This window comes from Vanessa cardui, chromosome 14 (assembly GCF_905220365.1).
Source record: "Vanessa cardui chromosome 14, ilVanCard2.1, whole genome shotgun sequence".
NCBI lineage: Eukaryota > Metazoa > Arthropoda > Insecta > Lepidoptera > Nymphalidae > Vanessa > Vanessa cardui.
In genome coordinates this window covers 1,426,892-1,451,412 of record NC_061136.1, presented here as the reverse complement: position 1 = coordinate 1,451,412, position 24,521 = coordinate 1,426,892, and the positions used below count along the sequence as shown (strand labels likewise).

The following is a 24,521-nucleotide window of genomic DNA, read 5'->3' as shown; positions in this document are numbered from 1 at the left end:
GCGAGCATTGCGCGGGAAACCTCTATTTCCTTCCAAGTTGAGGCGTTCAGACAATAGGGAACGTTTAGAAACGTGAACAATGAGACGTCTTCATTGTGAACAAGTGTTTGTGAATATGCGACCGCGATTCCCAGGTCGCTATCAACTTGCTTATTTTGATGAAACGAAGGCGTTGGGAAGCCATTGTAGCGTCGCGAACTATCAACTGAAATTCCTTGAAGTGCGCCATTTTTTTTTTCTTAACATACAACAATATCATACCAAGAATCATTCTGACATTTCTGATTACAAAGAAACGTTTATAAATCGAATTAAATTGTTTACTAAGAAATTATATTCCATAATTAATTTTATAGTTTTAAAGAAAAATGATTAAATATTTTAATGAATATTCCCCAAAATTGAGATATACATTATGCACTTCATTAAAAAAATCCAGATTACAAATAAAGATAGCGGGTTTTAACGTGTGTCTGTGATATCTCACGTATTTATAGATCATTCATCATCATCTTTCGACAGTTTACAATTGCACGATATAGATTACAATCTAAGGGTATTTACAATTTTACGATGATATACAGTGTAAACTCGTTATAACGAAACTCAAGGGACTGAACATTTTTCTTCGTTATATAGTTATCGTTATAAGGAGTGAAAAAAAAAACAACCAAATTGATCGAATCGAAATCGAAATAGATAAAATATAGTTAGCAACAATTGGTGGTGATTCGGTTTCGTCCACTTGATCATCTCCTTCATCTTAATAAAAAAAAATACTGACTGTATTAGCAGCGAAAAATGCTAACTCTATGCTTCGATGATTAGATATGATTGGGTAAGCAGGATAATAAATAGTTACTGTCTAAAATTATGAACAAATTTCTACGTAATAGAGAATGGCTGTATCGCTATAAAGGTATATCAATATGTGGGTTTTAACGCAAACCAACCAAGTCGTGCTCACTTCTACTTTATAGAGAGTTTATCGTTATAAAGGATAACATTATAAAGAGTTTACACTGTATTTATTTTATAGTTTTGACGTAATAAAACCATAGATAACAGATCAACAATAGAGTATAATTAAATCGACATGATCACAATAAATATTCGAAAAATATACTTTTGTACATAAACAGCGATGTCACATATAATATGGCCACAACGCCAAACATTTCATACTCAACATTTTAAACTTAATGAACTTTATTATCTAAGCAGTTAAGTTCAAATTTCCACATAATTTTATATATAATAAGTTACTCTCCTTCGGAGAGGTGACTGTATTCTGAAGAATACAATATATCACATGCAAATTTAAACTCTATAAGCAAGACATAAGACTCAAGTGTATTGTAAATACAGATTAAAAAAAAAACAACAGTTTAAAAGTATTTACACTCTTTTTGATAGATTTCATTAAAAGTCAAAAATCTTTAAATTTAATGTAATATTTAATACAGTTATCATATCTTTGTTATTTAATCGAGTAAGTTATTTTGTTATTGAAAGAGTAACTGAGTATCTTACTAAGTCTTTAAATATCAACATTTCATACCGGTGATTAAATTTAATCCTGTGTTAAAGTTCTATAGTGCTTAAATGATATATAGGCATTATAGTTTTTTAATTGATGCCTATAAAGTATATATTGATTTGTAAGATCAAGAGTGCACTAAATTTCGTATTAGTCGAAAATACGGTTAACAAAACATATATATATTACTAGTAGATACTTAGTTTTAATTAGCTTTTTTCTTTCATATACTGAAATGAATATTGTTCTGGTTATTTATAACACTTAAATTCATTTAAAAATTTATATTATTTATATTAATAAACGATTTTCATTATATAAACAATCAAGTATCCTTTAAAAATTGCGATTTTAATATTGTGCTTTATTAAAAGATTGTTACTGCTTATATAAATTTGAATTACTAGTTGAAATTGTGCATTATTTATTCTTTATATAAATCTAAAAATTACTTATTTAATTTGGCTATTTTTTCTATAACAAATTACTCTTGGCAATCTTTAATAATAAATATAACTTTGGATAACTCAATAGAGCAAATATACAAATATACACACATTATATATCACATGATATGTATATATTTACATTTAAATAAAACCCGTTGTGGCCATTTTGAACAAAATTATTGAACCTACAATTGTCTACTATATATAACCGTCTAATATTTCTAACTTTAAGACTTCGCTTCGGCCGTCTTTTTCTCACCCTGTATATAATAATAGTTGATGAAGCGAGCACCCTGTGTTAGCTGTGCGCACTCATTCGTGAAGTGGCAAGCGAAAAGCAGAAGGTTACGAGGTTGGACTTTCCAGGCGAACCTCATAAACATGAGTGAATATATCGAGAGAGCTGAAAAAAAAATTTACATTTTTAATTGATAATAAAAAATAAATAAATATTGGACATCATCACATACATTACTCTGATCCCAATTAGTAGAGTAAGTAGCTAACACACTTGTGTGATGGAATATCAGAAGTAACGACGGTACCACAAACACCCAGAACCAAGACAACATAGAAAACTAATGATAATCTACATGGACTCAGCCGGGTATCGAACCCGGGACCTCAGAGTGGCGTGCCCATGAAAACCGGTGTACACACCACTCGACCACGGAGTTCGTCAATAATCTCTAATCTAACTGAAAACTACAACATAAATAAACAAGTACACAGCGTCTATAAAAACATTTAAGTATGTATTGTTCTGTAAGTACAGTCAGAGTAAAAAAAACCTTCGTCTGTTTTCAAATTCATTTCTTTATCAAGTCTTACACTCTCAGTACCTTTTGAATCTAAACATCAAATCATTGCTACGAATTGTCATTTTCGATCGGAAAAGCAAACTATCGCTCATACTAGGCACACGAAAATAGATCTTATAGCGACGAACCTTTTCTTACCCAGACTGTACCAGTGCTCTGCAGTTTCTAAGATTATTGTCCTGATAAACTTGATTTAATTCATACAATAACAACTTAACTTAATAGTTTATTCGTTTGTACTATTTAATCTCTTGAACTAACGTTCGAATTTCAAACAGTTTTTGTACTTTATAGTATTCTTGAGTCTATTTTACATCACGCTATAGCCCCTGGGGGCAAGGAACTCTAAATACGTGAAAATAACTGAGTAACTAGTTCATTAATAAATTTCGATCAACATTTTCATGTTATGATTTAAAGGTAAAGTTATATCTTGAATTATTTATATAAAGTTTTCAGTCTCTCGTGAAACTAACCCTTACAACGAGCTTAGAGATATTAGTTAATAAATATAGATCAGATCCATAGAGAATAGAATAATTAACTTGGTGTTTAGTTTAATCTGTCTAGCGTAGTTTATACTAGCGTCTGTTCGAAAATTTACTTAGGCGAAAGTTTTTCGATTACTTGTAGATGTGTGAAATGACACGTTTCCAAACTATGTTTATGCCACATAACTTTTTTTATGTAAATATGAGAACATATACACGAAAAATGTAACTTTTTAAATAGAAAACATTTAATGATGACAACACAACACATACAACAACAAACATACTAGAGAATTCAGGTGACAAACACTCAATTCACAAACGTTTTGGTTCACATATTATGTGCTGAATTTTAAAAATTAATTTATATTTTCTTATATTCAAATATAATATTATGCAATGAAAATTAGTCTAGCAATTATTACTGAAATGAATTCTGTATAGAAGCAGTGGTTTACGTGAATAAGACAACATGATTTAAAAAATTGACAATTGTTTGTGAAATTAAACTTCATTATTTGCTTTAATCAAGTGTTGGTCCCTTGGGACCATTAATTATTACCGGACAATTAATTGGTCATAAACTGACACTTGCTCTGTAAAAATTATAGATAACTTTTACATCATCAATGCAGCGCCCATATAAAGATTTTTTAATTATAATGGCGGTTTTAAAATATATAACAAATCCTTTTTAAGAGAGGCTCAATGAAATTTTTTTTTATTTGAGCGTAAAATCTTATTATCTCGGGTTTTATGAATAAATATTATCTGATATTTATTTATCAAGTTTATTGTCGAAACAAGTGTGAACTAGATTTTTTATCTTTTTATAGATGTTTAAGATATCATAAAATGATATTGCTATGATAGAAATAATCTTTTTATAGATTTAATATTTTGGCTCCAATTATAAATTACATGAAAAATTGTTTTGTATTATTTACAAAAACCTTCGTCTCGAATCACTATATTAAAAAAACCACACTAAAATCGAAGCGTAATTTTAAAGATATAAGCATACATAAGGATACGATAAGCGAATTTGTTTTATACTAGTTTGAGAAATTAATAATTTGATATCTTGTTTTGATATGATATTACTTTTATTTTATTATGAGCAAATATTTTGATATGACTTTTTACAATAGACATTTTTATAAAGCATATCTATGAAATATATTTCGTTATCTACGACTGTTTTCTATTAATCGACAATTAAATTCGCCGTGATTTTTTAATCTGTCCGTTGACAGACTAAATACTTAATTAGCCTTTACCTATTTGAAAGTAATATAAAGTAAACAATAAACAATATTTGTTACTGAGTTACATATTGTATATTAAATGTAATAGAAAATGTGTGTTCTATAAATAAAAATAAATCAAGTAATAGTGTATTGTCTTATTTGACTTGGTAATACACTTTCGTCTTTATCTACAGATAACATTCAACCGCTTACATGAATGTCTGGATATATAAAAAAAATGTAGATCTCAATCATAAATTAAAAAACCCACCATATCACCTTTATATTCCCCTGCAATATAATTGCCTATATATATATATATATATATATATATATATATATATATATATATATATATATATATATATATATATATATATATATAGGCAATAATATATTTTTATATATATATATATGTATTAAGTTATGTAAAAATATTTTTACTTAAAATTGTTTATAAAATCATGAAAAAAAATTATGCAACAAAAATCTATGAAAGAAAAAAGCATTAAAATGCCAATACATATAATATCACCTAAATAAATTCTGTAATTAATTTATATAATATTTTTTTGTGTTCATAACTCAATTTTTTTTTATCTGTGACATTCTAATAAAATATATTCCTATGTGACCTCTTATCAAAGTTTATTTGTACTCTACCAACATAACATTATTTATATTAGTGATAATCAGATTATTATCATATGTTAATCATATATGCGGTAATGAACTTGCTTGCCTATCAGTCAGTATTTCTAATGACATTTTATGTAAGCACTTAATACTTACCGCTGGTATGTGTAATATATGTGTTAATATAACTAGCATGTTTTATTACAAATTTTGTTATCTAATACTAATAATATATACTAATATTATATATCTAATGTAAATCTGTCTGTCACACTTTCAAGGCTAATACAGCTCTCTAATGAACCCAAATCCATGGGAACAAAGTTGATAAGTCCCTTGCTTCTGTTTCTATTGCTCATTCGCCCTTCAAACTACAACACATGCATAGTATTGCTGCTTGGTGGTAAAATATATGATAAATTGATGGTGCCTATGCAGACTGGCTTGCAAAAAGCCCTACCACAGAGTAATGTTATTAAATCTTTAAATCTAATTTAAATTGAACCTTCATAAAGTGTCATATATTAAGAATGAATTTGGTTATAGCTTTAATAGCATAATATGCATTAGAAAAAAGACAAAAGAGACGTGTCAAAATTGTTTAACAAATATGAAAAGATGCATGACTATGGATTTCAAAAATTTATAATTTTGAAAAGAATAAAACAGACAGTTAATAATGTTGTTGTTTTGTTAGCATATATTATTATTTTTTCTATGACTAAATTAAAATATACTTTCATACAAACCAAAAGTCATTTTGCCACTTATAAAGCTGGGATCCTTTCTAGTATCTGCAATAGCAGCTAATGGTATTCCCCAATTTGCCACTGGACCCCAAAAATGTGTGCTGAAAGTATTAAATAGGTGATTATAATTTTGTAAATTATAAATATACATGTTTTTACAGTCAAATACAATTTAATTTAATTGATTAAAAATAAACAGGTAACAGTAAAAATGTTTTTTATATTTATTATTTTAATACAAATATTTACCTCATCAAATATTCTCTAAATTCTTTGCTTTTAAGCTGAGTAAGTAATTTTCTTGCCATTCCACTCATTTTTCTGAAAAAAAAGTTTATTTTTTTAATACTGCATTTACAGTTCAATTTTTATATCTTTTTTATGACTGAATATTGTGCTTTAAATTCAATTAAACCATTTTTTTAACTGGAGTTAAATTTATGGAAGAATTTCAGAAATGTTGTTAAGTCATTTGAACTCTGCCGAAGTTATATAACAAGCAGGAACGTTTGGTATGTATCATGTTTTCCATATATTTATCTATTAAAGCTAATACATTTTAATTTTACCGTATATAATTACGTGTACAACTTTTCAATAGATGTCAAGGTTATAACCTTCTCAATGGTTTCATATTAAAAATTTGAATGGTGTGATTAAATGTATGTTATCATTATTTACCTTTATTATGTTTCCTTCCTTGTCTTATTATAAAACTATAAATGTATATTTCGTTATCTTTTAAAACAAAGTCACAGTGGTGCTTCTTTTATTGGATTTTGAGCACTGAGCTATGTCAGTGTCACTGCCTAAAGTCACTGATAATTATGACATTTGTTATCAATAACAAATGTCAGTTATTAGAATTTAATTGAAATGTCATCGATCATAAATTGTCGAGAATCATAGTTTCGATAAAATTATTGGTTGATATTTTGTACTCTATTGTCATCAAGCAGTTTGTCACATTATGTCGCAATGGTGCCATATTCTAATATTTTAAATAAAAAAAAGCGCAAGCGGTGTCACGACCCTTTACGTTAAATTGTTATTGATGAGAAAGAATTAGAAAGTTTGCTTACGATTTATCTCGGTCGGCATGGGATAGGAGTAAGGACAGCAAAAAAAAAACATACATTAGATTTTTTCGAAAAGTTTATTTCATTGAAAATGAATTAATTAAACGTGGAGGGTGTTCTTAAGTAAATAGAAATAATATTGCAACTTTTAAAAAAAATCATATATATGACACTTGAACCGTCATAATAATAATTATTTAATCAACAATCATCACAAAACTTCATAATGTAAAATGAAAATAAAATGCCTAAAATGTAGTTTTTCAAATTATGAGTTTACTTCGTAGTATAATAGTGATATACTTGCTTTTATATGTAACTCTTTATATAGCTCTAGTTGGGGCGCTAATTTATGTACGGAGCATAATCCTAGCCAATCACAAGTGAGATTATAAATAATTCATTTTTACCAGTAATAAGACGATTTTGAAATTTTTAGATAGATAGATTGATTCATTTATCGTAATTATTATATTTTTAAAGTTGAGTAAACAAATAAGCTTTATTTGATATCTTTGGTCACTTCAAACTCGTTTTAAAGTGGAATCTTTACAAATTGATACAAATATGTTTTATTATTACTTTAAGCACACTAACTTTAACTGGATTTCATTTCAGTATACCTGAGGACTTGTGCATGCAGAATGGATAAATAAAACAAGCATTTTCTTTTTTACATGACATTTAATTAAAAAATCTGTAAAAGGCACTTAAATGGACGGCATCGTGGATATTTACCCTGGCTTTGAAACAAATAAGTAGAGCAGCCTGAAATCACTCAGTGTAAAAATAGTATAAAAAATGCATTATAGTAAAAAAAACAGTATAGGAAAAATATTTTGACAAAAAACATACATAATGGACACAAATTGAAGGCTTATAAAACTATTGGACGAAAAGGATATAAAATCAATAGTATATAACAAACTAAAGGCATTAAATGTATACAAAACCGTGGAACACTTAATATATAGCTATTCCATTTAGATAGTCTAAAAAAATAAACAAAATAATTTCAAGATTTAAAATAAAGACTTCTTTAATGGAATGAGTTATAAAGTCTTGAATATTCAACTAGAAAATTGAAAATGAGATTGTCTTTATTTAAAAGCTCAATTAACTTCAATGTATAAATTCCTATGGCATATATGATATCATTATTTATTTACAAGAATCAAATGGAAATGTATATAAAAAATACAAATATAATATTGCTTTTAAAAAACTTATGTATCATATAAACTATTTCAGAGTGGTGTGTATAAAAATTCATGAAATAAAACTGTGTGCAATTAAACAGTACAATATTACAGGAGTGAAACCTACATTATACTAATATTCAACATTTGAATATTATTATTACTATACCAAATAAGTTTCACTTTAAAATTCTATTAAAATGTCAATTTTTTTTATTAGTCTTTTTTCTGTTCAATTTGTATCAATATTGAATAATAACAACAAATCAATGTATTATTCATAAACAAAATGATTAGCTTAAAAGTAGAATATTGACAACTCAAAACTATGATTTGCAATAAAATTGATTGTTGTTATATTTTACATTTTCAAACATTAATATTAACCTTACTTTAAAATTATAATGATACCTAAAAAATCTTATATTTCCTATTGTATATTATATAAAACACAAAGAATAAAAATAAATTTAATAAAATATATAATTTAAAAATTAGCAATATGCTTCCAAAAAGACTTAATTTTAGCTGCTCTTGACGATAAAGAAAATATTAATGGAATGATTTACAAAAATGTCTATTACTACTGATTTACAAAAATGTCTACTACAATGTCTATTACAACGAGAAAGTTAAATGCATCTAGTCACATAAAAAATGATTTCCAAGCTATAAAATCATGAACAAAATTCATGATTTTATATTCAATGAGTAAAGAATACCCTTGAATGACCGTATGATATATGAGTCACTGTTAGTAATCATTATATTATATGTAAATAATGTGCCAAGGATATCAATTACTGTAAGTCAGATCTATAGCCTTTAAAAAGGGCACTAACAATGCAAGCATTTTGGAATAACTATCTTCTTTTCCACTTCTTTTAATTTTTTTTATAAAAACCCATGATTCCAGAATAGAACTTGAGATTCACTCACTAGGCAGCATGTATGAGCTATTGATACTTAATCTAGAACTGTTTGTAGTGCATAATATAGCAAGGTTCTATCTTAATCTAAGATTTGTTTATCTTAACACTTTTTTCCATTGAAATAGGCACATAACAAAGTTACCAATTTACACATCATTTTTTTTCTAGATTGGTTAAGTGGCCTTTCTTTATGTATGTAAGGTTATTGGATAATAATGAATGACCCTTCACTGGGCCAATATATGTTACTTTTATGATCTATTATATATCAGAACGATTTGTCTAAGTACACTGCTAATGATGAATTAACTGATATGTTTACTAACGAGGTAATTTCTAATATATAAATAAATATACAAAATGTTTCATAAGTCTTAAGAAAGTTACAAAAATGTAGTTACAAAGTTAAAGTGAAATCAATCAAACCATTTACATATATTGAAATAATATTAGATATGTATTTTAAATATACTGAACACTTTGAGCTCCTATCTACTTACCTACATTAAAAGTCAAGCGAGATTCAGCTAAATGATTTGGCATTTTGAAAATAAAAAAAATAATTACTCCCATATCAAAGTAAACACATACAAAACATATACTAACTCCCTTGACATTTCATTAATAATAAAAAAACAAGATAAGATTTATCTCCCAAAGAGTGTTTTTATATAAATATCACTTTCGCTTTGATTTTTCGAAAGTACTTGAAATCACCACAAATACAAAACAAAATATTAAGATATAGAAAAAGATATAGTCTGTGCCAATCAACAGAGGAGTGAACCAAAAAACATTATTATATATTGACGCAATATAATTATTCGAGATTGGTTGAGAATGTCAGTGAAGTTTGGGTATAGCCTAGTAGAGATGTAGAGTATTAAAAACGAATAAAGAGCTATAAGAAAATCTCAATAATAAATCAAAGCCTATTTATATCATACCTCTTTTGATTGGAATAGAGTATAAACATATTGTACATAGAAATATCATGAATATCAAATCATTTATTCTTTTCAAATATTGTAAGTAAAACATACCTTTTAATAAAGGAACATTTTAATTACAAAATATTTGAAACCTATTTAAAACTATTTGGGTCAGACTATATTTATCAGGCGCAAATACACTGTCAAATTACCTGAATCTCCACAAAAAGATTAGAACTGTAAACAATACAGCGAAGCTACCTTGAATAGCTGATGCACCAGCCAGCCTACACTTGAACATATCTATACGTGTCTCCTTATTTTCTATGATATTCTGGAATTCGGCTTCTACAATCTGACCGTCGTAGTATGTGATGGGATCCTCGAATGGATACTCGTAGCCTTGTAAGCATTCACACTTGTAGCCGCCAGCTTCGAACCCACGTCCTTGGATTGGCACACACTGTAATGTAAAGTTAAAATTGTGTTATTTACTATCTTCTATAATTTCAAAGGAAATTAATTATTAATAAACTTAATCCAGTCGGTTTTTGTTGCTCTCACCATACTATTTCAATGTGAGTTGATTCAAATTGATACAAGTCGCAGACTTTCATCCAACACTTGCTCTTGCACTCAATATTTTCTTTCAGTTTTGAGCAATATGTGAATTATATAATTAATCCAGATAAAAAATAATTATTTACTATTTGCTTTTAGCATGAAATGTTTTTTTAAAAATTACAAGATACATATTAATTAGCTTAAATCATTTTACTCACATAAGAGGATCTCCTATCACACTTGTCGGTGCTTTTAAATGCATTTGGTACGTAAAATTTGTCCGGACACTGATTAATGTCTAAAGACATCAAAGACATGGTCACTGCCACTACTCCCCTGGAATAAAGAAAATTAAATAAATATTATAATATACAATTAAATATCAGAGAAATCACTATTGATATTAAGTCTCTATGTATAGCTTATTTCAAGACAAAAAGGGAATTTCTATTCAATAAATAGTTATTTTTTTAATACTATAGGTAAAATTCTTGTTCCTTGCTATTTTTTTTTTGTTATTTGTATTTAAACAAGGTATGAAATAAAAATAACTTTTAAAAAGTCTACTAAAAATCACATTTTAAAAGAATAATTTATCACCCAATCACACTCACTTAAATTCCAGCTTTACTTTAACACTGTCCCATCCGAAGAATGGTGACGCATACGTAATAACCCATTGCTTTAGAGGTCCTTCGCAATCGTAGTAAGGGCGTGTCCAGTGTCCGTGCTTGAGACTAGCTGCTCTATAAAACGTTGGATATCTCTCGTATTGCTTCAAATACTTTCCGAATTCCGAATCACGTATTTTCATTTTAAGAAAATACTTCTCAAGGCTGTCGAAATTTGTCGACCATCTCTGCTTCAGGAATTGGTACCACGATTTGTTAATATATACAGCATCTGGATTTAAACATTTTTGTAATTAGTTTCCTATCTAATATAGATTAAGAAATAGAATTAGTCTTAGAAGCAAAACAGAATAAGTATTTTATTATTTTTTTTAAATTTAATATCTCTCTCTCTTCCTAGCTATATATCCCACATGGTGGTGGGGTCAGCTTTCCTCGTTTTAGCTCTCCACTTCGCTCTATCCTTAACATCGTCGAAGACCCGGTAGCCCTTGCATACTATTCGCAGAGGTAGGGCGATGTGTCTGCGCGTCGTTTCGCGGCGACGCCCTATTTGTAATCCTCAATGCTTTATATAACCTTTCCATAATTCTAGCCCAATAATTTGGCGTTTTAGGTTTATTATTTCAGTACCGATTGCCATCTGACGTACAAAAACCTGCTCTCTATGAAGACAGGAAAACCCCGGATTTGATGATAAGTCCGTTAACACCTCTGTGTTTAGTAATGTCTGTATTATTGGCATAGCAAGTTAGGTAAATTATCAGTGTGCCAATCTTTTAAGTACCTTAGTCGCCTTGTACGACACCTCGGTAAGAAAGAGGTAGGTGCTATTCTATTCTGCCGGTCACCTCACGGCTATTTAATTTAATATCTATATTTTAAAATAGGATGATAAAGAAATTCTTATTATGCCAATTTTGCTTCAATCTTTACCAGCTTTAACGGTATTTAACCATAGAAACATATGAAAAAAATTAAAATATAACATGTTTTAATAACATTGACTATTATTTATTAACACTACATACTTAACTTAATTATAAAAAAAAACAACATACCAGTCTTATTAATTCGCGCCAAATCCTCGAGTTTGAATTTCCTAGTGTTTAGTTCAGTCTTATGTGCAAACGGTGCAAAGAACGTTCGGTTTGTGAACTTGTTCCTATCCCAATATGTACCTGAAATGATTGCAAGGAAAGCCTTTACTCAATTTTGTGTTTATTTTCACACAGTTTATTGTACACAATAGGATTTACAATCCAGTAATTAATACAACAGTATTGTTTTAATGATATTGGTAGGCTGTCTGGCCAAAAGGTCAAAGAAATATTAATGTCTCTTGTCGTTTAAGTGTACTGCCTCAATCTCCCTTCAAAATGGAACATGACAAAACTAAATATTGCTGTTTGGCAGTATAGTTTTATTCATTTGTATGTTTTCAATTGCCTTGGTTAGAGGAGGTCAAAATGCACAAGAAAGTCTTAGACAAATTCACATAACAATTTCCTAAAAATAATGGCTATCTTATCAAATGTAATATTATACATTTTTTATAATTATGCCATTCAAACAAACAGAAACAAATCTGCATTATGTGTATTTGCAATTGTTGCATTATTTACCTTAGCTTTTATTTTATATCCACACAATTAATCATGACTAATACTAGCATTTTTTTATGTAGATAGTTTATTTTTAAGACATATTATAACTTACCCGCAGACCAAATTTTAGAGTCACCGAGGACTATAGCAAGAGTTTCACCGAGCATCTGATCCTCAGTGAGGGGCTTGTCGGCGACTCTGGTACCACTGAAAACTTCTTTTGGATCTGACACCTGAAACAAATAAAAATTGTATTATTTAAAAAAAATTATAGTTCATATTACAGAGAGAAAAAATAACAGTATCTAAAAATATTTCAAACATATTTCACATAAGCTTTTTATATGAAATAGTCAATAAAATAGATTTGAAAGAAAATATGACATTGCGGTTTTTTGCAAAATAAATATTTTTGTTATTATCTGTCGATAAAGCACGACATTCAGAGTGACCCTTGCACTTTTACCAGATACACTTTCATATTTAATTTCCTTATTTTATAAAAGTTAATATATCTATTTTGATTCTGTATATCATTGTTATTATAACTCCCAGTTTTGACCTGAAGAAGTCTGATTAAGATTGTTTTGTGCGGAACACAATAAACATGATTGTTAATTGTATGAAATAATTAAAATAATTTAATTATATGATATATGTTAATCATATTATATTGCTAATAATTTATTGACATATGTTTTTAAGTATATATTTATGTCTCAAATATTAATAATGAGTATAATACTCATCATGAAATTTAAAAAATGAATTAGTTGTATGTGACTTACTTGTAAGAATGCACTTATGAAATTCGCCAATCGCACAGCCATTTTAGCTTGATTCTCAAACTGCTCTTCTGCACCAAAAGCAATATCACCGTTCAAGAATAAATCTGTCGGATTGTACCTGCAACAAAAAATACTTTTAATTAGAACTATATATGGTCATCATTAATGATTATGCATCAACCTTTAAAATTCATAACTCAGGTCTGCAACTGAGATATTTTTTTACAAAATAAAAATATACTTCACTATACTACATCCAACGGGGCATACTTTTGAATCTGAATTTTACATGGTGAACTTTAATATTGAGCTACCTCTAGCTACAAATGTACTATCACAGAGAATCAGGAAGGGAGTCAATAGTCATAATTTATCATTTCAATATAACAAACATACACAATCACAATCTATTCATACTCAAGACAAAATCAAAATCAAAGTATACTTTATTCAAGTGGGCTTTTACAAGCACTTTTGAATCGTCATTTAACAATTAAGTAAAGCTACCACCGGTTCGGAAAGTAGATTCTACCGAGAAGAACCGGCAAGAAACTCAGTAGTTACTCTTTTTCAACATTTAAAAAAATACAGTCATGTTAGTTAATTTTTAAGTTAATACAATTATTAAATTAATATATCCTGCCTGGAAGTCAACAGGTATTTTATTATAGAAATGGATACCTTGCCCCAAGAAAGATTTATTGACTTTGCGGAGTCGGAAACTTGGCGTTATAAGCTTATCCTTACTTCTAGTGCATATACAATGATTATCACTGATTTTATCAAAGTTATCAATGTTACTGTGAATATACATGATATTGTTGTAAATATATTGCGACACATCAGTGAGTATTCCTACTCTGTTAAAAACATCCCGAAGAGAGTCTCTAGCTCCAAGATTATAAATAAACCGTATTGCTCTCTTTTGTAAAATAAAGACAGATTCAATGTCTGCAGCGTTATCCACAAGTAATATGCCATATGACAATCTGGAATCCAATTTTATTCCCAAGAACACGGTAGTGTCGGCTACATCAAGTCGGCCACCGCTTAAAGATATATTATAATTTTGCTTTCTAGCATTGGGTAGGGTAAAAACTACACATTTTGTTTTTTGAGTATTCAAAACCAAATTATTTACATTAAACCAATCTTGTATCTGTGATAAGGCACCGTTCACATCGTCATAGTCAGTTTTTTTCCTGTCAACCTTATAAATCAGTGAAGTATCGTTAGCAAACAATACTATATCAAAAATACCTTTAACAAAGAAAGGAAGGTCATTTATATATACTAGGAATAGAAAGGGACCCAAAATTGAACCTTGTGGAACACCCATTTTTAGCATAGATCCAGTAGACTTTATTCCATTAATGAAAACTTGCTGGATTCTTTGACCTAAGTATGACAAAAGCTGAGCTTCGAACGTGGCATTGTTGCATACAAGCCGGGCCACAGTAGTGCCGTTGTACTCACAGCGAGCAGTTCCAGGGCTGCACGGAGCGTATGAAGTTGAGCACCTCGTATACGTTGACGCGCTCGGCGTGCAGCGCTGCGGGCCCGCTCGTCGCGTTCACGTACTCGTAGTAGCGGTCCGCGTACAGCGCTCGGATCAACGGATGCGCTTTCTCCCACTGCACTGGCAGCCGCTGCACCCCTGAAACCCACACATACAGGATCATCTTAGTTTAGTTTAGTTTAGTTTATTCTTTATTGTACACCACACAGTGAAATAAAAAAAATACAAATGACAAAGATATGGCCTAGATATGACAGGCGTACAATTTTGGCGACCTTATCGCATCTTATTAAAAACCTCTCTTAAGTTTCTCTTTTTTTTTTTTTTTTTCTCACTACGCTGTGTTTTTATAATTTCTATTACCACTCTGTTATTTTATATCATACATGTATATATAATTATAAATGTGTATTCTTATGCATATATATAATATTTTATCTGTGTTCTTGTTTTATTATTATTACTATCGTATTTATTATAAAATTTATTGTTACCGCCTTCATGACTTTCTGTTTGACCTAAAGGTTGACTGGTAGAGAATGCCTTCAGGCATTAAGTCCGCCTTTTGTCAAAATATATGTTGTTGGTCAATAAAGTATTTAAATAAAATAAATAAATACACATACAGTGTAAACTCTTTATAACGTTATCCTTTATAACGATAAACTCTCTATATAGAAGTGAGCACAACTTGGTAGGTTTGGGTTAATACCCATATAAACAATTATTTATAAGCATATTTTATTTATTTCGATTTCGATTCGATCGATTTGGTTATTTTTTTTTTGTTCACTCCATATAACGAAAACTCTCTATAACGACAAAAAAATGCTCAGTACCTTGAGCTTTGTTATAACGAGTTTATACTGTATAGTCTATTCCATCCACAACAGCACAAAAGAAAAATAAACAACGTATCAAATCACATTACATCGACGCGATATTATTGAGCTTGAATAATTTAAGATCTGAAATTGCTAAGGAAATCTTATGTCTTCAAAATGAATACAAAGAAATTTCATTACGGTCAGTTGCAGCATGATATAATCTAAAAGTAAGGCTTGGATTTGTCATCTCAATAGGCTATATGACTGGTTTATTTATTAGAGGTTAAGGAACCCAGTGAAAGTTGATTTTTTTATTTCTAGTACATATTTGCCGAAAAATATCATATTAAAAATTCCATATTTAAATAACGCGCGAAAACGCTACTTGGACAATATGGCGCTGCAATGGGGTCGGTGACGTCAATTTGATGTATTTTAATCTGTGGTACATTTTGTAGAAAAGCAAGGTTTACAATAAAGTGACTTCATCATAAGTCCGGCAATCAGGAGCATTTTGTATCATGTGACAAACTTTTGAAGAAATGCTTTTTTATTTATTGATTTCTGAATAAATTACGTATTATTTTCAAGTTTCGTTAGTAAATAACCATTATTAACTCATAATATACACTGATTACAATAATTCACAATTTATTTTTCGCATTGTCAAATAGCGTATTAGCAAATGTACCTATGTACGATACATACATCCAATTTCCAGACAATCAAAGTTGTTGTAATACTGGTCGGACGTCGCTCTTTCGATAATCTCCCCAAGGTACGGTCGACGCACGATACTTGGAAGACGGAAACCTGGCCGGCACCGACATTGATAGCCGCCACGTCGGAAGCCCCAACCATGGATTGGTTCACACTAAAAGAGAATCAACAATTAAATATATAATTTAACGTATGAATTAAAATGTGAAAAAAAAATCAAAGTAATTACTTCAGTAGTTTCCTCTTTACATCTCGCTGTTGAAGCAAATCTATTTGGCTTGTCGTTACCCTGACTCGGTGGACATTGGTTTATATCTATCCTGTCATAATCCATTTCCATAACCACTGCTGCTGTGTATCTGTATATTTACAAGTGTATTACATAAATGCAGATATGTCATATAGAGTAACATATATATAGTATAATTTGAATAACTTACGTTGGATATTCAATATGCCTAAACTGAGTGTGACGAGGATAAATATCAGCAACAGGTGATACTGCAGCCACAAGCCATTTGTTTAATCGACCACAGTCGAAATAAGGTTTTGTCCAGTTTACTGGTCCAGGTGTCTATAATATATAATCATAGACATGAGTAAAAGTTACATTTTAACATATATTAAACATAGTTTAGCTCATTCTTAGAATTTATATTAAACTTTCGTTGATAATATATTCAGAGCAAATATACGAAGTACAAATAAACTTTCAAATCACAAAAAAACAATCTTTTGATAAATAATGAAATTGAGTAATTTCTTCATTGCCCTTAGTTTATTATTTCTAGTGTTTTTTTTTGTTTACATACAAACCTCATCATTGCCAGGCGGTCCGTGGAATGTGAATGTTTCATTCGTGTTATTAGCATATCGTATTTCAACCTGATATGTTGTTTTTGTGTCATGTCTATTTGACACCTTGTCGGGTAACCATAAGGAATACCACTCATTAGTACGATAGAAATCTGATGTGTAATCTTTTGACAAGCTTTCAGGGTCAAATGCACCCAAATCTTCCACAAAAAATGTATTTAATGTTGATATCTTTTGCAAATGAACAGGATCATTGAAATCATCTGCTCTCAGAGCTCTAGGCGCGAATCTAGGCATAGTCTTATTGAAGAATCCTCGGTATGAGGACGTATATGACATGTTCGGTGAAAAATATAACGAACTAGCGTTTATGTATGGATTAGCAGAAACGTCGGCTACAGATGATAGAAAATAATACATCATCCCTGGATCGTAGGTATCGTTTATCGCAGGTCGAATAAACCTGGACTGTAGAATGTAACTCCAGAAAAACGCCCTCGTCATTGCCATATTGTGCAAATGTAACATTGCAGTACGATTTGCGAAAACTGGATTGATGTTTATCTCTTTTACATCGGGATGGTGAGACACGGAATCCTCGGGAAGGAAGAGATCATCTAAATGGCTAATAAAGCAGTTGTCGGTGTTAATTTTATCCATTTTTCCTCGAATTTCGTCGACAGAATCGCGTATTTGCCATTCGTACTGACCGGCCACACCCCATAGTAAAGCACACAAAGAAATCACAAGTAAAGTACAATTGATTTTATACATTTTTACTTAAATTCTATTAACACCACAATATAACTCAAACTTGTGTTATAATCAGGAATAAAAACATTGAAATGCTTATTTTGTAATTTTATTTGACCGCATTGTAACGGAAACCGATTGTTTTGGTTTGACAGAAATACACAAATTTCAAATGACATTAGTGATTAACACTGAGCTTGCGGGTTTCAACGATAATTATTGTTATAATTTCAAAAGTTTCTTATTCTTTAAAACTTTATTCTAACAATTTGTAACAGATATAAATAAAACACAAGCTGATACAAAAAATGTATTTCTGTGTATTCAAATAAATCACATTTTGGAACAATAAGTACCAGTACAAAACTGTCTTTTAATCTTTTGCCTCTGTTACATAAATGAAAATTGAAAATAAAAAGTTGTCTATAGTTAACCTAAAAAGTGTTTAAAAAATTTAAAAACATTAAAAAAATATTTGACCTAATTGATACTAATAAATAATGGCCGGAACGTTATTTCGTAAGTTTAAATAGGAGATCTTAAGTACAATTTGTATATGCACAGTTTTTCATTGAATAATATCTATTGCAGGTTCCTTGTTTAATACTGCCTTAAGCCTTCATAAACCCAATGTTACGACTTTAGTAAGTACATAATAAGTTTATTGTTTTGTAATTGATCAATTATGTATATTGTATTACTAAAAATCAAACTATTTTATAATATAAATTACAATTTCAGCGATCCATAAACACTGCACCAGTATATTATGCAGCTCGTAAGGGTACTCGAGCTAAGGCTCGTGCGAAGAAGGTCAAAGTTGAAATCACTAAAATTGGTTTTATCCCCCATAACCAAAGAGGCAAAAATAAGTAAGCTTATATCATTACTATGATACCATAACTGATCGGTCTATAGATATCAGAGAATAAAAAGTAAACAACGCTATAACTGAGATCACTCAGAAAAAAAAATCAAATTAAAAAAATAATCAAAACAGTATAAAAATTCTACAATGTTTTATAAAATAGTCATTAATATTTTTTTATTATAATTTATATTATTTTAAATATAGATACTTAGACAATCAATTAGTTAAATTAAAAAAAATATTTCATAACATTCACTGGTACATGCTTTAATGTAAATCATTTGAATATTTTTCAGAATCACCAAAGTTCATGTGAACAAGCATTTAGATTATTCATTTAAAATGGAATCAAAAGATGATGTGTATCCTATGCGATACTACCGCTGGTTGACATATACCGCTGAGGATGCTATTACAGCACATAAGGAAACTCATGATCCAACAATGTACAATGCCCTTGATTCACTTTTGTTTGCTCAAATTGAATTTAACATGGAAGCTGTTAAAAAGGTATCATATCATTGTTACTATGGTAATGTATTTTAAGTATTTCTTTTTTCATTCACTCTGAGAAGCAAAAAACATTGTCTAATAAATATTAGGTTGAAGGGAAAGTTCTGTCATATTTTAAACAAGCAGATAATTTTTCTTTTTGCTTAAAAGATTGCAACAAGTTGTTACCAATAATGGGGCATATATAATATATGCATATATTGTTAAATAAATTAAAATATGATAGAACATTCCCTCCAACCTTTTATATCAATATAAAATAGGTCTATGTATTCGACACTTACATATAACAATGTTGATTTTTTTATTCATATTAATTCTGCTGCTTTTGGTCAGATACTATGTATGAACTTGTTATGGTTATCAGATGAGGATTTGGGCATGAGTAAATTATATTAACTTCCCAACTAATAATAATATTTTGGTTATCAAATAACTATAACATCAAAGCTATAGTGATAGGCTGAGGGATTATAAGCTAACTAATTGTTGCTAGTTTACTGGGATTTTTTAAAATGTATCCATTTAATATTCTTAAATTAAAAAAAGGCAATCACCAAGGCCAAGTATCTTATATATGTAATTTTGTTGTGAAAACAAATTTCTAGTTATAGCACAACTATAATAAGTATATCCCCTTTTTTAATTTTACAGAATCGTTATTTAGACAATATTATACGTCTTACACTACTACCCCATTTCTTCCCGCGTGATGAGGAAAGAACCATTCTTGCATTTTGTAAGGGACCTGAACTGATCAAGCAAGTTACAGAGGCGGGAGCAACTACTGTTGGTAGCACAGAGTTAGTGAAGAAGATTCAGGTAATATAAAGTTATTTTTGATAATTAAATAATACAGTAGTTCTGCCGTCCTAATTGAGACAACAAAACTACTTCCAAAATACAACAAAATAATCCAATAAAAATATCTTCTGAATATCCATAGAACTAAGCTAATCTAGATAACAAATATTAACTTATGTTTTCTCGTGCCTCACACATTCAAATAATGCTCGCACAACCCACGAAATCTGGTGATGCACCGACCGCTAAGCAGATATGTAACTCATCCCCTCGCTTCTTAAAACCCATAATATTAATACAAAATATAACAGACGTCTAACCGCGTTTACGGTTGTTATATGAAGTAAATTAGTAATATTATAAAAGAAAAGATATCAAATAGGTTATCGTACAATACATTTGACAACGGTAAGATCAAATAGTTTTCAGTAGTAAATAAGTCCAGTAAATATTACCATTACTAGGCAAAATGACCGTAAATTGTTTGTTACTGTTTTTATGTTTATTATTAGCCTTGCACAATTAGTGAACATAGTTTAGATATCAGCGGTATTTCATCTTACGGCGTTTATATTTGGTATACATTTTTAACGAATGATCAAGCTCATTCAAACATTTTAAGCATAACGAACGTAGACGATCTTACGGTCTTTAAATTTAGCAACAAACATAAAAATATGTAATTACGGCGCTTATGATAAACATTATCTCGGTTTGTGTAAGTTTTATCAAAAACATCACTAAGAAGAGATTGTAGATCTCAACACGCTGATTCCGAATCAATTATTAACTCATTTTTCATAAAAATGTTAGTTACGGTCATCTTAGTCAGGAGGGCAGAGTTGTGTAAAAACTATGATAAAATACTTAATACAAAAATTAACCATAGTTAATTAAGTTAAGTAAACCAAATGGTAAAAATGAGTGCTTTTTCAATCATTAATTTTTAATCTGCTTGTTGGTGAAGCAAAACATTCACAGATTCTGTCATATGAAATTCAAATGAAGCATGAATATAACTAATCACTGTCGTGCTTTTATTTTCAGGAGGGAGAAATCAAACTAGGCGATTATGACTATGTTATAGCTCATCCAAATATTTTAACGGATCTTGTTCCAATCCGTGGTCTGATGAAGAGACGTTTCCCGAACGTGCGCTCCGGTACCCTGGACCCCAACATCTGTGACCTAGTCAAGAAATTCGCCGCCGGCGTCCAGTACAGAATCGTTAAAGATGACCATCAACAAAACTTTGGTTCTGTAGAAGTTCCCGTCGGGCGAGTGAGTTAAATAATATTTTGAGATATTCTGATATATATTAGAGCTGAGATGGCCCCGTGGTTAGAACGCGTGCATCTTAACCGATGATTGCGGGTTCAAACCCAGGCAAGCACCACTATATATATGTGCTTAATTGTGTTTATAATTCATCTCATGCTCGGCGGTGAAGGAAAACATCGTGAGGAAACCTCCATGTGTCTAATTTCATCGAAATTCTGCCACATGTGCATTCCACCAACCCGCATTGGAACAGCGTGGTGTAATACGTTCCAAACCCTCTCCTTAATGGAAGAGGAGGCCTTATCTCAGCAGTGGAAAATTTACAGACTGTTACTTTACTTTTACTTTGATATATATTAATTGACACATTTTAAAACAAATGATACACTAGTTTCCGCCCACGGCTTCACTCGCGTTCGGGGGGGAAAGTTGTATCGGTTACGAGTACGAGTACAATCTTCATTGACTGTAATTAATCCCAAAATGAGTCGAGATGGCCTGCGGGTTCAAACCCAGGCAAGCACCGCTGTTTCATGTGCTTAATTTGTGTTTATAATTCATCTCATGTTCAGCCATGAAGGCAAACATCGTGAGGAAACCTGCATGTGACAAATATCATAGAAATTCTGCCACATGTGTATTCCACCAACCCGCATTGGAACAGCGTGGTGGAATACGTTCCAAACCTTCTCCTCAAAGGGAGAGGCTGTTATCGTAATCCCAAAACGCAATCTCGTTTTCTTTTCGCTAATTGCAAACTACCTTAAATAACGCTACATGCAGACAAAACGGCGGCAGATGATAAATTTATAATACATCATTATCACCAGCTGCCTTATTTATTTCAAATCTGCCTAGATCTTGCGAAAATCTACTTCGGATTCGATCCGCCACTTAACAATTTCTTCAACCAGAGCCAGGTATAGGGGTTCTAAACCTACCCCAGATATCTCATTTATAAGGAATTATAAGAATTTATTTTGAAAGTAATAAGAAGCCTCCTAAATAGATGATTAATATTGGGCTTGTAATCAGTCTACCTTTCATCTGGCCCTGAAATATGTACCGCCGTTCATTTATATTTTTTTTTTCTGTAATTTATTTATAAAGGAAAGCACTCAGGAATATGTAGGTACATAGGTAGAAAGGTTACTACCAGTGAAAACATATTAATTGGAGTGGATTTTTAGTTCTGAAAATCAACCTCAACTGACAAACAAACATTTTATTTCCTTATGATATTATATAGACCAATAGTATTTGCAATATTTAAAAATGTATGATAATGTGTCTTGTTACTTTAGTAATATATATAATGTGTTCTTTGTTTTAGTTGAATATGGAAACGAAGCAAATTACAGAAAACATTGATGCTCTATTGAAGGACTTACAATCTATACGACCAAAAAGAGATGGACTTTTTATTACAAGGTATAAAGATAATTATTTGTCCATTTTTAATACTTAAGTAAGTCAAACTTGGGTATAGAGATAAATATTTGCTCCATAGAGGTTTGCATTATATTCCTAACTAATTTGTAGAAGTAGTCTTATTAATTATATTTGATATCTGAATCCTATTGATATCCTATCTATATCCTAATCTACACTTAAAACTGTTTGCTTGGTTTGGCTTTTTGCAAGCCTGTCTGAGTATATACTACCAATTGAGTAGTACCAGTTCAGTTCATTCTGGTGTCAGTCAGCCAGTGTAACTTCAGACATAATAAACATAACACCTTAGTTCCCATTGCTGGGAACAAAGTCACTAATTTATAGTTTTTTCTTGAAGTAAGTAAAGTACAGTAAAGTAAGTTTTTCTTGAAGCTGTTATAAATTAAAAAAAATATGAATGTTCTTTCACTGAGGCATTAAATAAGAACTGCATACTATGAGAAGCTGTGATATCTAACCTCTTAAAATCATGTAGCTGTTGTATTAAAATATATGGCTTACTATTTTTTAAAAAACTATTGAAAAAGTTTATCTAATATTATTTAATTAAGGAATAAAATAATTTAATGATTTATTTAACAGATGCTATTTAACAAGTCCTCCATCACCCGAAAAGCTCAAAATTGATCCATTTGTGTATGTTGATCGCACATTATCAAAGGAAGTCCAAGAGGATAGTGACAATGAAGATGAAGAGGTTGCTGCGAAAGCTTAGATTATTTATGTTTGTATGTAGTTATTATATTAGAATAGCTGGTTAATAAAAATTTATAATTTTAATAGACTTTTAATAATCGAAAAATTTTGACCTTTACATAAGACAACACTAAGCAATTAAAGATATGAAATCACTTTTATTTTTTACAAAGATTGCCATCTACATATATCTAATGTTGGATTTTATTTAAGAGCAGGTAAAGTATTACCGAATATTTTTAATATTAAAAGACAATTTAAAGTGGAACCCTTAATGAGACAATTTAGATCTATTTACGCAATATCTATTAAACATCTACGGAAATGAAATCCATTTGTTTTTTATACATACTATAAGAATTATTAACAATTTAAATTATGGTGAATGGTAGTAAAATGTTACTATTATAAAATATTAAAAGATTATAATGAAATGTTTCAATTCTTAGAAAACAGCTGTTTTTTTAATTCCATATAAATAATATTAGAAAATAATATGAAATAATATATTTTGTATAATTCTGTTTAAAATGAATAACCTTGTAGAGACGCTTTGAAAGTTCTGAAATCGACATGTCATATACGTACAAATATGAA

At 29.9% G+C, this 24,521-nt stretch overlaps 3 protein-coding genes and 1 long non-coding RNA gene across 5 annotated transcripts; 2 read left to right on the top strand and 2 right to left on the bottom strand.

The window, feature by feature from the left end:
* Window positions 1-2,164: 2,164 nt before the first annotated feature.
* On the bottom strand, window positions 2,165-6,771 carry LOC124535292 (mitochondrial pyruvate carrier 1). Of its 2 annotated transcripts, none has more exons than XM_047111466.1 (4): window positions 6,618-6,771; window positions 6,186-6,257; window positions 5,937-6,037; window positions 2,165-2,392 (listed from the first exon to the last, which is right to left on the bottom strand). In XM_047111466.1, exons 2-4 carry the CDS (start codon window positions 6,251-6,253, stop codon window positions 2,217-2,219), a joined length of 345 nt encoding a protein of 114 aa, XP_046967422.1. In that variant the 5' UTR covers window positions 6,254-6,257; window positions 6,618-6,771; the 3' UTR covers window positions 2,165-2,216. The 2 variants fall into 2 exon arrangements, with proteins under 2 accessions (XP_046967422.1, XP_046967423.1); XM_047111467.1 differs by lacking the exon at window positions 6,618-6,771 and adding an exon at window positions 6,506-6,594.
* A 408-nt stretch (window positions 6,772-7,179) lies between these two features.
* LOC124535178 lies at window positions 7,180-7,956 on the top strand. Its single transcript, XR_006966791.1, has 2 exons — window positions 7,180-7,398; window positions 7,634-7,956. It is a non-coding gene; the product is annotated as an uncharacterized LOC124535178 (long non-coding RNA).
* Window positions 7,957-9,909: 1,953 nt separating this feature from the next.
* LOC124535207 lies at window positions 9,910-18,484 on the bottom strand. Its single transcript, XM_047111328.1, has 11 exons — window positions 17,552-18,484; window positions 17,176-17,309; window positions 16,965-17,094; window positions 16,724-16,889; window positions 15,146-15,326; window positions 13,670-13,787; window positions 12,994-13,114; window positions 12,336-12,455; window positions 11,257-11,545; window positions 10,861-10,978; window positions 9,910-10,541 (listed from the first exon to the last, which is right to left on the bottom strand). Exons 1-11 carry the CDS (start codon window positions 18,323-18,325, stop codon window positions 10,287-10,289), a joined length of 2,406 nt encoding a protein of 801 aa, XP_046967284.1. The 5' UTR covers window positions 18,326-18,484; the 3' UTR covers window positions 9,910-10,286.
* A 224-nt stretch (window positions 18,485-18,708) lies between these two features.
* LOC124535126 (50S ribosomal protein L1) lies at window positions 18,709-24,000 on the top strand. The gene is made up of 8 exons (XM_047111203.1): window positions 18,709-18,823; window positions 18,896-18,948; window positions 19,046-19,176; window positions 19,472-19,685; window positions 20,343-20,510; window positions 21,540-21,773; window positions 23,107-23,204; window positions 23,811-24,000. Exons 1-8 carry the CDS (start codon window positions 18,805-18,807, stop codon window positions 23,941-23,943), a joined length of 1,050 nt encoding a protein of 349 aa, XP_046967159.1. The 5' UTR covers window positions 18,709-18,804; the 3' UTR covers window positions 23,944-24,000.
* The last annotated feature ends 521 nt before the right edge of the window (window positions 24,001-24,521 follow it).